The following is a 15914-nucleotide window of genomic DNA, read 5'->3' as shown; positions in this document are numbered from 1 at the left end:
CTAGGATGTTTCTGAATACAAGGTTCTTATTTTATTATAACAGAACAAAATGTATATTTCCGGAGTCATATTTTATTTTTGGTAGTAGCACTAGAATATATTTTGGGAAGCAGCAGAACTATTCAGCAGAACTATTATACCCCGCATGTGTTTTTTTATTTGTAAATATAAATTACTCTGATCTCTTGGAAAGTTATGTAGTATCCCTAAAAGCTAGGAAGTCTTTGGAAAATACTATGTTTCTTTGTGACTTTGTTTACTAAACTGGCATTAGAAGGGTTAAATATGTAGAAACGATTCCGCCCACCTCTAACCACATTTTTCCCGTGTGGAGTTGCTAGTCTCCTATCGGGCGCCTCCCCAGGTGGCGGATAGGGGAAGGCTCGTCAAGACATGGCGGGTACTGGGAATGGACCCCCAGGGTGGACCAAAACTAGCACAGTGTAGATCGTGTCAATACATTGGCCAGTGGGATGCGTGTGTGCGAATTAACACTTCTTCCACCGTCACTTTGTTATTTTTCACATCTTTCTCATCAATTAATTACCTATAAATAAATATACACTAGCGTATAGTGTGATTCTCAATGTTGATGGGAACCTTTCCATCATTCAACCCACACACGCCATCCTAATTGACACGATCTATACAATTTTGTTTCAATTTTAAACTCGTGAAACCAAACATAACAGGAATAATTTTGTAAACATTTATTTACTTAGTTTAGTTGTTAGTTTATTTACTGTGTCAGTAAAGCCGTAATGAGCGAATTGGTTGGTAGCCGACTCAGAAGAATATATACATGGTATAAACAAAGTTATTTTATGATAAAACTAGCCACCACACCCGTGCTTTGCAAGGGGAAGAGAACGCTTAAGACAATAATTTTATTATTATTCCATAAATCGGCTGTATGTAGATAAACTTTTTAGTAATACACTAAAAGTATTAACTTTAAAATATTAACTGGCTATTTTCGTTTTCCAGACATTATTTTTTTGGGAAATAAACCATACAAATACAATAGGTTTTTATAAACGTTTTGGAAAAAATAAATTCAATAAGTTAATGAATTACGGACTAAAAAAAACTCCTTATTTACACACTATCAAAATTTATTTGTTAAATTAAAACAGAAACATAACTGTAAACAATCCTATTTTGACAGTTACAATTTTGTTTCACAGCTGCTTGGTTGAAGTTAGCAACTGTTGTCATAAATTTAGACAATTAATAGTGCTGCACCCTGTTGGTACATCTTGTAAGATTTTAATGCTATTAATCACCACAGAATCAAATTGTTTAGTCGAAACATCTGTTAAGATTATTTATTTCCATTTAAATATGAGTACTCATAAGGTTAACATAGGAAACTCCAGAGCCACTGGAGTGGAGCCCTTTTGACGGATCTCCACCAAACCTCACACATACTATCCTTGAATAATGATTAATAATGCCTGAAAGTTTTATTACAATCTTTCGAGCGGTATCCGGACTCGTAACGTTCAAATATATTTACATACAAACTTCCTATTTTATGAACATAGATATATTTTATATTGAATTGCAACGAACGGTGTTTTTGGGCACTGGGGATATCAGAACGACAAAGTAAATCGGTGTCGGGTCTAGGTCTTACCATGATACTTACAGTAATAGTTATTCTCTATGAGAAATCCGCTAAAATGAACAGTGAACACTGTTACCTTTTTAAGTGTACAGATACATACCTTATTAACAATAAAACACAAGAATGGACAGCCAGAGTGCGTGTAAAGTCTTGTGGCTATCAGCAGAAGATAAGGCCTTCTGTAGCACGTCACTCGTGGGGACTAATATAGCCAAAGCACGGCAAAAACTCACCTCAAAACTTTGACTTTCTTCTAATGTTTTATACGTAATGCATTTTAGTTTAGAGTTTTTAAAACTATGCTTCTACAATATTTAGTACCAGGGTTCTGAGCCTTGCTCGGTAGTGGTTAAATGTTGGTTTAATAATTAAAATAATATGAAGCATATACATTTTATAATTTACGAAATTAATTTGTGACAAGCCTTAAACATTTAATCGGTGAATGATTCTGCAATGTAAAAATATGCATTTATACGAAATTGACCCAACATATTTGAAATTACGTTTCAGTGTTACTCTAGTAATTTAAAACCGTTGTTAATTGTTTAAGCTCATTGAACCTAGCCGTTAAAAATTACAAAATAAACAAAATCATATTAGTTTCCAAATACCCTTTTTTTTGTAATGTAACCCAATGTCTTTGATTGCGACGTTTTTCGATCTTGTGCCATTACTTCAAAAGAAGTTTAACTTCTAATCTTTCATTGGATTTAGGTATAATATTTTTATTACAATTAAATTCCTAGGTACAACCAATTTACTAGGAAAGATTTAACAGTCATCAGTTTGTGCTCAAAACGTAGATATAATGCTATCATATTTACAAAATAAATTAAACCTTTTTTTATTCACACCAACCCTACAAACAATCACACATACCTCATAATAGAGTATAGGATTCAGTTTAATGAGTTACTTAATTAGACTTTTTGATACAGTACAGGGAATTTAATAAAGTTAGTTTTTTTATGTAAATAGCTTAGTACGAAATAAATAAATTTGCCAAATGTGATAAAAATACATCCAAAAACGAGCAAACTACACATCACTTTACCTTTTCCCATAAGAATAAGAAGTGAGTTTTAAATTCACAGTTTCTTCCAAGAGCGCTCAAATATGCCGTAAGATGCCAAGACCTTAAATAAATAACGCACGAAACCAAAGAAATGAAATAATATTGCCAGTCAGCTGATTCAATCAGCTGGTACAGTGTCTCTCTACGGTCCAGCTGTACAACCTGTAGTGGCGTGTATCTTTGTATTGTTGTGTGACTGTGTTAACAGAACTGTTTGATAGTTTACATTGTTGCTTGACTAGTTTTAGTTCGGTTAGTAATAATATGGACTTGTTCGTGTTGTGTCAGGTTACTTCGGAAATATTATTTAAATCTAATTGGAGACGGCGAATACAAAAAGCTTGGTTATGTATACGTTTAATCGCAGGGATTAATTATAACGATAGTTAAAGAAATGTTCTAGACTGCTATTAATTTTGTTTGGCTATTTATACAATAACCGTATTGTTACTAAACCAATACCTGTATAATTATATTCAAAGTCAGCAGTTATAACACATTAGGAAATGCATGTCGATAGTTTATTAATTAAGATTGCATTTTGAGTAAGGTTAATTTGAATTAGTGTTGTTGATGATGGATATTTTTCGATTGGAAATGTTTTTTCTACTCTATCATTGTGTTGTATAGTTTTCTGCTTTCAAATTACTGCCTAAAGTATTGATATACAATGTAGTGATGTTGTGTATTTTGGAAGATTAATTTATCTCCTGTGTATAAATGATAGAACTTCTCTCAGCTTAATGTGAACATTGTGTACGAGTCAAGATTTTGTTGTGACTGACTTAAAAACTAACCATTTAATGATGCAGATAAACCGTTTCTGACATGTACTCATGGAAATAACGTTTACTAATTGTGAAGTATTATCTAAAACCGTATCTTTTACAGAAGAGGGCCGCTACTTTTAACCTGTAAGAATAATCACAGTTTAGGTTAGGTTAGGTTAGTTTACAGCTTTACTCACAGGTTTTTGCTATTTACTGAACAGAAATAGACACAAAAACTCAAAATTTACCTTACCTAAACTGTTTAAATAGTTTAAATAGTGCGGCCCTCTTCTGAAACCCACCGTGTACTCTTACATTTTTTCAAAAGTTTGGGAAAATCTTACCAAGCATAAGAGGTAACCTTTATCCCAAATTATTGCCGAATTATGTCATCACTACACTGAACCATCGTAGTTCCTAATTATCTGAAATTCATGGCAAGGCCCTTAAAATAATTTATTTTAATTAGGTACTCTTTACATTTTGGTCATAAGGATAAAATAATACACAATAAATATAATAAATAGTTTCGTTTATGTCACGCTCATATATATATTTTTACATCAATAAACTATAAATATTGACCAAACCAACGTTTAAGCCCGATATCTCTTATTAAAAAGATTACTTAATTAAAATGGGCGCCTAATTACATACTTCAGCCATGGCAGCAAAATTGGCCACTTAAAATATGGTTATAAAAGTCAAACGGTAAATCAATCACAATAGTCATAAACTTGTAATGACGAAATATTCAAGATTACTAGCTATCGAGTTAAAGAAGTAAACGAAAACACTTAAGTGTTTTATTATAACTAACATAAACAACTTTTCAAACAAAATTACTAAACTATATAACTGCAATATATAGGGCTTTACACAAAACATGTCTAAAGTACAAATACTCTCTACAAATCTATATACAATTTACATAGTTTACTGTATACACACAGATTTGTCTTTGGTCCAGTAGGGTAAATATACAAAATTATTACTTGTATAAAAAAAGTATTAATGACCTATAATACTGTTAAATAATTATTCAATTAAATGCACTTGTAATAAATCGTAGCAGTCAAATTATTGTGCACGTAGGTATTACATTTGTATAAAATATTACAAAATGTAATAAACTTAAATAGGAAGAACTTCAACAACAAATACATGATGGTCAGCCAATACTTTTTTATATAATTAGATTTTACCAAGGAAAGTTAACAAAGTTATTTTTAAATATTTCCTTAAATAATTTGAAAAATCTGTGTGTACTCAGTTAAAGATATTTTCTGGTATAGAGTGCTTTCACATAGGCCAAGTGAATTATATGAAATCATCACGGATAAAATTGTTTTTATTTATCGTTTACGTTATAATATTAACAACATAATTCTTCATTACTGTTTAGAATATGCCGCTTTGTAACAAACCACAAAGTAATCTAAATTCACTCAACATTTTCGTTATTAAGTACTAAAGTTGAAAACGGTAATCGTGTAGATATTATTTACAGATTCCATAAAAGTGTTAAGAGTCTAAAGTAAGAGTTTAAGGCTTACTCAACAAAGATAAATCAAACAACATATCCTTATTTAAATTTGTAAATTTTGAAGATTTAAAAGCTTATGTTTATTTGTTGAAACTGAAAGTATATAAGTATTTAAATTATAAATTAAGGCTTTACATTGATTTTATTTTAAGAGCTTTATGGATACCTTAGTTGACAAGATAAATTATAAGGCCATTTCCTTGCTTTCGGTTATATTCATGAAATCATATTATACAAACAGTATAAGGACTATTTGGAAGTAATTAAAAGAATCTTGTATAATACTGTACGGGGAATTCGCTTTAGGACTTAAATATAAATTTAAAAATTTAATTTGGAAAATCAACCAAAAATGTTATACACAAATTTTACTCAGAGAGAATTTAATTTAACGATTAATTTTTAATCTAGCCTCAACAAGGGGGATGGAATGTTAATTTCATGGTAGCACATCACTTATGAGAGTTAAGGATGAATAGTTTAACTTTACATTATTTTGATGTGTACCAATTTCGAAATAACTGTACATCCTCAAAATGCTTGAAGTAGGGGGTTTAGAATTTAAATACTTAAGTGGGGATCTAGATATTTTTGTGTTTTATTTCGTAATCTAAGTAGGCAATGCAAGATCTTTAACCTATAAAAATGCAAAATACTGCTTGAATATCTGTTTTTAATGTAGAATAATACTATGGCTCATACTAGCATTGTTGCATGATGCATTGTTATACATGAAAGTAAAAAAGTCAAAACAAATGTAAATAGATAAATGATGGTGCAATGCTCTAAATATTATGCACTTTATTAACATGCTAAATGCTGGAGTACTTAAGCCTCGTTGGCCTCTTAAACTTAAAACTATAGGAGTCATAAAACTTCATAAGCCCTTATCAAACTTATATAATGCTTTAAACCTTAAAAAGTTTCACATTCCACTTAATTATTACAAATCTATTTGGCCTTAGCTAACAAATTCAGTTGTAATACAAAACTATGAAATCAAGGTATGTATCCCGGTTGGTGATTTAGTAATTTTGTATCTAGGTTATATTATGCTAAACAATTTTATGCTTCAATTTGACAGCAACAACTTTTACAGTAACAATTAATTTGACCAACAGAATAACTTCGAAAAAGATTAAATTAGTTGAATTTAACTGAACATATGCGCTGTTGAATTTTACTTGAAGTAATAATCGTGCTCACAATATTTCCCTACAACGACCACATATGAAAACGTGTCAACAACTGTTGAAAGCAGTGAAAAAAATGGCATAACTCGTTTGGTTCGGGACAGACAACACTTTTACTCTAACAACCATACATACAACAAGTCTATCGCTATCGCTCACTTACAACAAAAGAAAAACATAAAACGTACAAATGGAAAACAGTCATTGCGAATGTACACTTGACATTGGTAAACACTTATCGACCTGAGCCATGCAATCCAACCATGACATACTAAAGCAACATGGTGTACAACGGACGTACAGTTGATAGGAAGGTGTAACGGCTTTCAAATGAGTATTTATACATAATTAGTTAGAGATGTGTTACGGAATTTTCTCAAACGATACCATACTAAACATTATTTCTGTTAACACAAATTTTCATGAAACGCTAAACGCCCAATTGTTTAATTGATATATCATTTTGTATTTTTGTTTAGTAATTGCTATTTAGCTTACATTTGTAGATGGCGTTGCCTTATTTACAGGTGTTGGTTACGAAAATTTTAAAACACTTCTTGTATTGTTAAAAAACACTTTACTAGTTGACCAAATTGGTACATATTGATAGAATGACTTTGTACAATGCTCTCAAAAAGATAGTGTTAAAAGATGAAAATCTACTTTCCAATTTGCCATAATATTAATATTATGTCAAATAAAGTAAGTTGAGGCTGCACGTTACGAGCTTATGCCAGCTCATCTTTAGCAACATTCGATAATATTTAACATACATCACATCGAGCGATGCTTGTCAGACAGAGTTACACACGCGAATAAATGGCAAATAGGCAAGTAGATCTTCATCTTATAATTGAACAAAGGAGTCAAGGCTGTTCAATTAAATATATGGTGTATTTAACCACAAATCGTTGATATATACATTTTAAATTTGAATAGTAATACAACTAGACACTCCATCCCTATGTTGAAACTGTCGCCAGTTCTTTAAATAAAAAACGTTGAAAGAAGTTGAATTGGGCCACCGACAGATTGTGTGGAGGTAAGATACTTAATTATGTCAATTATGAAGACTTTTGGTCTAAGTCAAACTGGTGACTTAACTTACATGCTAAAGCATCTTATGTGTTATTTAAAATATCTCCACAACGAAAAATATAAGATAGAAAACTGAATTTTGACTCTAACACACTTTATGAATGGCTAATTGAACTTTAATCTTTTTAAATGAAAAATAGGTGACATCAGGCCCGTACAGATGGGATGTCTGCTTCAGTATCCGAAACTCAATGGTTTTACACTCTCAACCTTTACCAATCTACCCTATGATAATGGTTATCAGAAATGAAATGAACGAGGTACAAATTTCCGATCCGACTCGGTATCTCCATCTTCAGTCTGAATACCGTCTACTGATGACCTTGACTTTGACCTCAGCTGTTATCACTGCCCCTAGCTGCCTCCAGTGTAACCCTTCTCCAATGTCTCTATGATTAGTTTTATCGTGATCTTGTATATGTTCTCTACGTTGTCTGTATATCGGTCACCGAGTGTCATCTTTACAGCTTCTAAGAACGGCTTCTCTATTTTCTGTAACACATTTTAAAGATAAAGTTGAGAATTATAATTAATTAATAAGGCTATAATTGACTACATAAGCATTGAACGTGGTTGTGCTATAAATGGGTAAAATTGAATATGCATAACTACTCTATACCTTTATACTTGTACTGTAAATGGTTACAGGATGGTAAATATTGCAAGTATTCACACCGTATGACCACTTCCAATCCAGAACTGATAGTAAAATTGATGTTTTTTAATTTATTTGGTCAAACAAAGAAGAATAAGAAAGATTTTCGCGTTTTTTTATACGTTCATGAAGAAGATTCCATGAAATTTATTTTCACACCGAGAGTGGATGGACGATTTAAACAAGTTAATCAATGACATAGTTTGTTTTACATTGAGGCCGATCAAAAATTCTATAGAATATTTTTCAACATGCTATAATAAATACTAATGTTTTTATTACTTCTTACCAAACCACAAGAATCAAGATTTTACCAAACCAATATGCCTGTTTAATTATAATATATCAATTTCAGAATATTTTTATAATATTATAAATATAATTTTAAGTTTAATATTTTTTAAGTTTGTTAATTGATACACTTCATACTAACCCAGAAGTACTCTGGTTTAAACCCGGGGATCTTTCTATGCGAGGCGCCGATCTGGTGGAGGTACTCGAAGAATGAGTCGAGGTCGTCCAACTCCTTGATACCTTCATCCAGGGTAGACATGACCTGTAATATCAACCAAGTAAATAAACCAGCGTTAAAAATTAATTAAATATATTATTGGCTTACTCAAACAAACTTAGGCAATTTTACTTTTGTTATTTCAACGGATTTTCAATCTACAGATTCATTAGGACAACCTAACTGTTCAGATAGAAACTTGCTCTACATTACTATATATTTTACTACTTTCATCCATGTATATTCATGCCGATTTAAAACTGTTGCAATGACCAGATGTTTCCAATCTGTTGTCCATCACGTCAAAATACACACGTGGAACATCCAGTGTGTTTGATTGTTTGTAAACTATGCTTAAACTGCTATTAACAGCTTAAAGATATTCCCTGAATTTAAACATTTTAATATTCGTGAGTGTTGCATTTTATAGTAACAACAATGTAACTAGGCGAACATTTCCTCTATAAGACTACGAATGGTTTTCAGATTGAAATTTTTAAATTATTATATTTGTAGTTATTGCTTGAGGTTAGGTTAGGTTGTGGGTTGTGGTAGAGTCGAGACATGACCTAATTTTGTGCATTGTTGTATAATAGTTTTATACTTGTAGTCGTATGATGGAAAATATTCTCAATTATGAAGTTTGATATGAAAACCGATCCCTGAAAAAAATGGTTTTAGCTATAAACTCTTATTTACATTTTAACCGATCTTTTAACTTGACTAACCCGGATGGCTTAATACTGGAATTCCTTTCAATTTAATTACATTCTAGAAAAAGGTTATTTTCTTACTTATAAGATTGCAAAAGATTGGGCTTATTAGAACATAGAAGCCAGCTGTAAACACTTAACAGTGTTTAGAAATCAATGGAGAGTGGTTATAGTTTTCTGAGGGGTTTTTGTGTTATAACTATCCAAAATTTTTCCAAACCTTGGTTGCGTGTTCCTGTAGCTCCATAGAGTTAGCCTGGGCGTCGCGCGTTTTGAGTTCTCGAAACTTCGTGAACAGTGACAAAAGTTCCTCGTGCTCTTCAAACAATCTGGAACAATAAAAGGAAATTTGAAACTTTGAACACTACAAAATAATATCCTCTAGCATTTGAAGCATTTCAACACGTTGTCCTGTAAAGTTTGGCATTTTTTAAATATGGATAACGTAGAATAAAAGTCTTCATGTACTTGTTGAGCACGAATTATGTTTTAAAAGGACTAATGCAGATTCATTTTAATTTTCAAGAGAGTTGTTTTGACTTAAATACATAAAGTAATCTTTAGTTGTGACTTTAGCAACCAAGTATTTTAATTAAGATATTTAAACAATAAGACTGTTTTTGTGGTTCTGGAAAACATGTCTCGGTGTTAAAACAAAGCCTATCATAGACATAGACAGTTTTCGAGGTTTTGAACAATCTAGAAACTATTTGTACTATTTTAACACGATAACTTATGATGTTTGTAATAACATCATATTTGTGATGTATTTGTGGAAGCAGAACATGAATTTGATCAAATTAATCATAAAATGGCATCTTAAACCGTACAACGGAGATAAACGAATCCCATCAACAATTGTTTTAGAATTAATCTTTACCCTATCAATAATGCGTTACGCTCAGAAAATGACGTAATATGCAACACTAGTAAATTGACGAACCATGCAAAATCATCTCTTCAGCTTTAAGGACAACTATTCTATTAAAGTCAGTCTGAAACAATATTTCTCTGCGCAGAAATTCATTTTCTTTAACGATATAAAAGTGTGCCACAGTACTGGGAACGCACAGTCTTGTTTTAACAGTCAATATTGTCGTATGTTTAATTGAAAGCTGTATTGATTAGCGAGTTAAAAGCCCTAGATAAGGTTGAATAATCATCAACGCATTAAAGCTCATTTGCACGCAAGAGTACAAATCGATACTGGGTTGGTGCGGGAAAACACGGTTATGAAATCATTTGATCAGCAGGTAACTGTTTAGAATAGGTTAATTAACTAATATTTTTACCACACAAGCACGCAGACATCACTTTGTAAACCACATTTTAGGTTGAGTGACACCCAAAACTGATATTTCCATCTAAACATCAAACTCGAAAGTTTTGACGAAATAATTATTTTCTTTGTAATATGAACAGGAGGAGAAAGTAACATGTAATGCCATTTATTTTAAGTCGATTTTAATTTGAACCGAACCTTAAACCTATATCTGTAGCTGAAGTTAAAATAAACACGTTTATCCTAGTTGAAATGAAAACTGAAATGAACTTGGTGTAGAACAAACAATTCTGAGTGGAATTATCAAAGTGTGTTGAGACACAGACTGTAAGGGTGTATCAGCCACATTGTTCCTTGGATATGAGGGTTGCTTTAACACTTACATGCGGAATTCAATTTGCTCTCAACAACGAAACTTAGAAGAGAGAATTCTCTTCATCATGGTTTAGCACGTGATATTAATTTTTATAATTTAAGATTTCTGAACGCATTTTATCGGGTTTCAACATTTTGTTACCTTTAATATTTTTCATTTCAACCGGTTCAAATGGTAAAAAATATGGTTTAAAATGAAAATGTTGGATTTATTTAATACATAGCTCTTATTAAAATACAAACATATTATGTAATAAGTGTTATGGGACAAAGATGACGGTATTTTTTTGTTATTATCATGGTTGTATATAATGCGTAAAAGATGGGTGTTTTATAATGTTACTAGCTGGCCCGTCAGACGTAGTCCGGTCCTAATGTGGTTTTATGTCAAATGCTCGTTCATTTTCAAGATGAACTCGTTCGCATCGCTCAATCACGTCCTGGTTGAAGTTCGTTTAGGTTGGAGCTCGTTCGCTGCGCTCACTTGCCTTCAGGTTTAGCTCGTTTGCTACGCTAACTCGCCTCCAGGTTGAAGTTCGTTCGCTACGCACACTCACCTTTTGTTTGCAAATTAGCTGCTGTCATAAATACAGGGTTAGTAAATACCCCCGCCGCAGCAAACCTGCCGACTAAGCGAATTTCCATTTGTCTGAATTGATTTTCAATTAAATATATTTTAATAACATTAGGTTTAACGAGTACCTAGGTTTGCTGCTACAAGGAAACTAATAAAGTGTGTTTTTGAGTAAAATATTGATAGCTTAGTACAAAATAAATAAATTTGCCAAGTTTGATCAAAATGTATCCATAAACAAGCAAACTACAACATTTGACAATATTCTCCATAAGAATAACATGGGAATTTTAAATTTACAATTTTTTTAATTTTCTCCGTTACTAATAATCGAACAAAAATACTTTTATATACTAAATTATTTGTTTTTTTAAGCTCTTTAAAAAGGTCTAAAGAGAAATCGGGAAATTTTGTGTTTTGAGGGTCAAAAGTGAGAAAACCCAATTTTTACCCCATAAAACCCCCCGTAAAGCCCCGTTCCCATGGTCCGATCGTGCTGGTTCGCGAACTCATTCAAGTTTATCCCGCTTTACACCTTTAAACCAAGTTTCATCAAAATCGGACAAAAATTACTCAAGTTATCGCGTTCACGGACGTATATATATATATAAGTCTATATATATATATATATACATACATATATAAAAATTTGAACGAATGGTGTTTTTGTCCTCTGGGGACATCAAAATGAAAAAGTAAATCGGTCCCGGGTCTAGGTCTTACCGTGCCACCTACGGTAATAGCTACTTCCCTATAGGGAAATTCGCTAAAAGTGTGGAGAACCCCTGTTATTTTTTTAACGGCCCTTACTAGAAAAACTAAACTCGGCACACCATTATGGCATGTTATGAAGTACTTTTTGGGCATAACCGCCACTTGGTGTTCATCCCCAAAATGGGGGATTTTGGGGAAAACTAAAAAATTTCAAATACAAAGACCCATCGAGTGACCCCTCATTTTGAAGGTCCTGGTAAAAGAAAACCAACAACGCAAACTAGAGGTCTCTATCTCAGTTCAGTACAAAATGGCAGCCGATTGAAATTCTCATAAGTTCCCAAACCCAAAATGGGGGATTTTGGGGGAAACTCAAATTTTTTTAATTATAAGCCCCATTGAGTGACCCCTCATTTTGAAGGTCATAATAAAAGAAAACTAACAACACAAATTATAGGTCTCTATCTTAACACAGTAAAATATGGCAGCCAGTTCAATATAAAATTGCAAGTTATTTCCGATTTTAAAGATTTCAATCACCTTCCATTTTTTACTGAATTGAGATAGAAACCTCTAGTTTGCGTTGTTAGTTTTCTTTTACCAGGACCTTCAAAATGAGGGGTCACTTGATGGGGCTTATCATTAAAAACTTTTGAGTTTCCCCCAAAATCCCCCATTTTGGGTTTGGTAAGCAAGTGGCTATTAGGCTTAAAAAGTACTTCATAACATGCCAAAAAGGTGTGTAGAGTTTAGTTTTCCTAGTGTGAGCCGCTACAAAATTTACAGGGGGTCTCCAGACTTGGAAAGCTGCAAGTTAAATTCAACTTCTGAGAATTTCAATTGGCTGCCATTTTATACTGGATTGAGATAAAGACCTCTAGTTTGCGTTTTTTGTTTTCTTTTACCTGGACCTTCAAAATGAGGGGTCACTCGATAGGTCTTTGTATTTGAAATATTTTAGTTTCCCCCAAAATCCCCCATTTTGGGGATGTACACCAAGTGACGGTTATGCCCAAAAAGTACTTCATAACATGCCATAAAGGTGTGCCGAGTTTAGTTTTTCTAGTATGGGCCGTTAAAAAAATAACAGGGGGTCTCCACACTTTTTACTAACCCTGTATAATAAAAATAGTGCTGCACCCTGTTGGTAAACCTATTAACTTTTTAATGCTATGTAACATCACAGAATCAAATTGTTTAGTTGAACCAGCTGTTAAGATTCTTTAATTCCATTTAAATATAAGTACTCATAAGGTTAACATGGGAAACTCCAGAGCCTCTGGGGCGGAGCCCTTTTGACGGATCTGCACCAAACTTCACACAAACCATCCTTGAATAATACTTAATAATGCCTGAAAGTTTCATTACAATCTGTCGAGTGGTTTCGGAGGCCATAACGTTCAAATATATATATATATATATATATATATATATATATGTATATATATATATACATACATACAAACTTCCTCTTTTATAAATATAGATAAAACAAAACATTTTGTAACGAAAAACAACATAATGTTTTATACTTTAAATGATCTTACTTGTAACATGGATACACTTTATGTGTAAAACATTATGATTACCTATGATTTACCAGCCTAGTGATTAAGTGAATTTGTGGTCGCTTTCATCAATTATAATCATAAAGGTTCAATTTTATAAGACCACAATATCGTAAGGGGTCATTTAGGTTTTCTGCTACAAAAATCAATTTTGGTTTTTGGTTGGTTTCTAAAGTGTATAAATTGGTTTTACGAGTCACCTAATATTATTTACATTAAAAATTAGGGTTTTATATATTTAGTACTTAAATTACCAACATACCACAATTTAAGTCTCACTGTATCGTATTCAAAATTGCTTTCCTTGTTCAGATTATTTCATTAGTAATTTTATCTTAAGCAAACATGGCTAATTCAAGATTTCTTTAAAAAAATGTTTAATAAATGTTGCAATATTTTCAAATTCAAATGATTAAAATTTTAAATAACCTTAAAAAGGAAGATAAAAACCAATTATGAAGGTAAGGTATAAAAAAATATTAAATCGAACTCAATTATTAACATATTTGTCTCCATCACCTGCAGATCATTATATATCACAATAATCAATAAAGAGAAAAATGTAGCGTACAATCAATAGTTTAACGACTATACAGAATCACATATGGTTGATGAAGCATAGGAAGATTGCAAGGGTATAGGTATTTTTGGTTTGAACAACAAACTATTTGCACTATTCAGGGTTTGATTAAAAAAAAGGGAAACGAGGTTTGATTAAATTAATACGAGTAGGTATTTGATTATTTAAAAAAAAAACACCTATGTATACAACCGAACAATAAACAATAAACAATAATGACCAATTTCTGCAGGTGTTGGTATAGTTAAGCCCTTCAATCAATTAAACGAAAATTGATTGACAAAGGATTATGTTCGTTTGAACATTTTGATACGCACTGTCAATTACGAATTCAGGTGAAATAGTCGAGTTTCAGTAGATTCATACCTACGTAATTCAACTGTGAATGCCTTTATCAGCCAAACCTTTAATAAAAGCGTCCATTTCACGTATTATATTACTACATATCAACACATACCCATTTTAAATACAAGTCTTCTGGTAAACTTGTAAAAAATGCAGTTTAAGTTACAATTTTCCAAAATCTTTATAAATGCAAAATACAAGAATATTTCAAATGAGCAAGGGGCAGTACTACGTCAGTACTACGAGGGCCAAACTATTTTTGTCCCACATTCTGATAGTTTAAACTGAAAAGTCCAAACAGTTCCGTGCTTTTCCTGATCTTGATTGAGTGGAATTGTTATTTAGTTCGTGTGATGGATTAAACACCTTTATGTTCTACTGCAAATACTGCTGATAAAACTTCACAAACCTAGAAATATTATATCTCTTATGTAATTTATGATATTTTTCACGGACTAAACATGGCTGTAATATTTTACTGTGATTGTATGAATAAGCTGTTTCCCCATCTTAATAGACGCTATTCAATGCATGCTTTATGTATGGAAACAGGGAAACTGAAGTAAGATTACAACAAAACGGGGGAACTATTTTAAGCGTTCAAGGACTACATACAGGAATTATTATCCTTGATTGTATTGTACCCAACTAAATAACTTGATTAATTGTACTATTTCGGCAAGGTAAACTTGTTCAATACAATTAGTCAAATATCTAATGTTTCGTTACGTGAAACGACTAAATGATTTTACTATGACTATGACTGTACTTTTAAAAATACTCTGGACTTTGGGGAATAATTGGTTTGTTTAGAAATTAAAACAATTTTAGTAAAACAATACAAAAAACTTAAAATGTATCAAGTAGATATCTGTACACAATTCAAAAACTCATAAAATATCACATCATTGTACGATAATTAATTACAATACCATTTGACGTAGTTTTACATCAATTTTACGTAGCTAGTACACACTTGTCACTTGGTGTTGTACTTAAATACTTTTAAAACTAAATGTGTAGTGTATATTCATTTTCAATTTCTTTTGAATAATGTTTGATAGTCATTTCTGTAACACAGTTGCGTAGGGTTTCGAACAGCGGTTTGTAAATTGGATCACGCTATGATAATCTGATAAATAAAAATGTTTTTAAATTATCTTAGTTAGCTATTTGTTTTTAGAAAGAATTAAATTTCTTGTCTCTCAAGTCAGGGACTTGCAACTCTATAAAGCGAAGGAGAGAATCCTGTGAATCGTCAACATCTAGGTAAATATTGTAC

The 15914-nt window shown here is 31.9% G+C and overlaps 1 protein-coding gene across 1 annotated transcript in view; it reads right to left on the bottom strand.

Annotated features, from left to right (window-relative positions):
• Positions 1-4010: 4010 nt before the first annotated feature.
• LOC128986516 (neuroglobin-like) overlaps positions 4011-15914 on the bottom strand; it is a 113060-nt gene continuing 101156 nt past the window's right edge. The window contains exons 2-4 of the mRNA XM_054406924.1: positions 9415-9523; positions 8404-8526; positions 4011-7807 (exon numbers count right to left, since the gene is read on the bottom strand). Coding sequence (XP_054262899.1) covers positions 7670-7807; positions 8404-8526; positions 9415-9523 — 370 coding nt within the window. The 3' untranslated portion in view covers positions 4011-7669. The remainder of the gene's footprint in view (positions 7808-8403; positions 8527-9414; positions 9524-15914) is intronic.

Source organism: Macrosteles quadrilineatus, unplaced genomic scaffold (genome assembly GCF_028750875.1).
Source record: "Macrosteles quadrilineatus isolate MER2022 unplaced genomic scaffold, UCM_ALF_1.0 Scaffold_2__2_contigs__length_208266976, whole genome shotgun sequence".
In the NCBI taxonomy this organism is placed as follows: domain Eukaryota; kingdom Metazoa; phylum Arthropoda; class Insecta; order Hemiptera; family Cicadellidae; genus Macrosteles; species Macrosteles quadrilineatus.
Note: the sequence above shows the minus strand (reverse complement) of the source record. Positions and strands in the feature narration are given on the sequence as shown.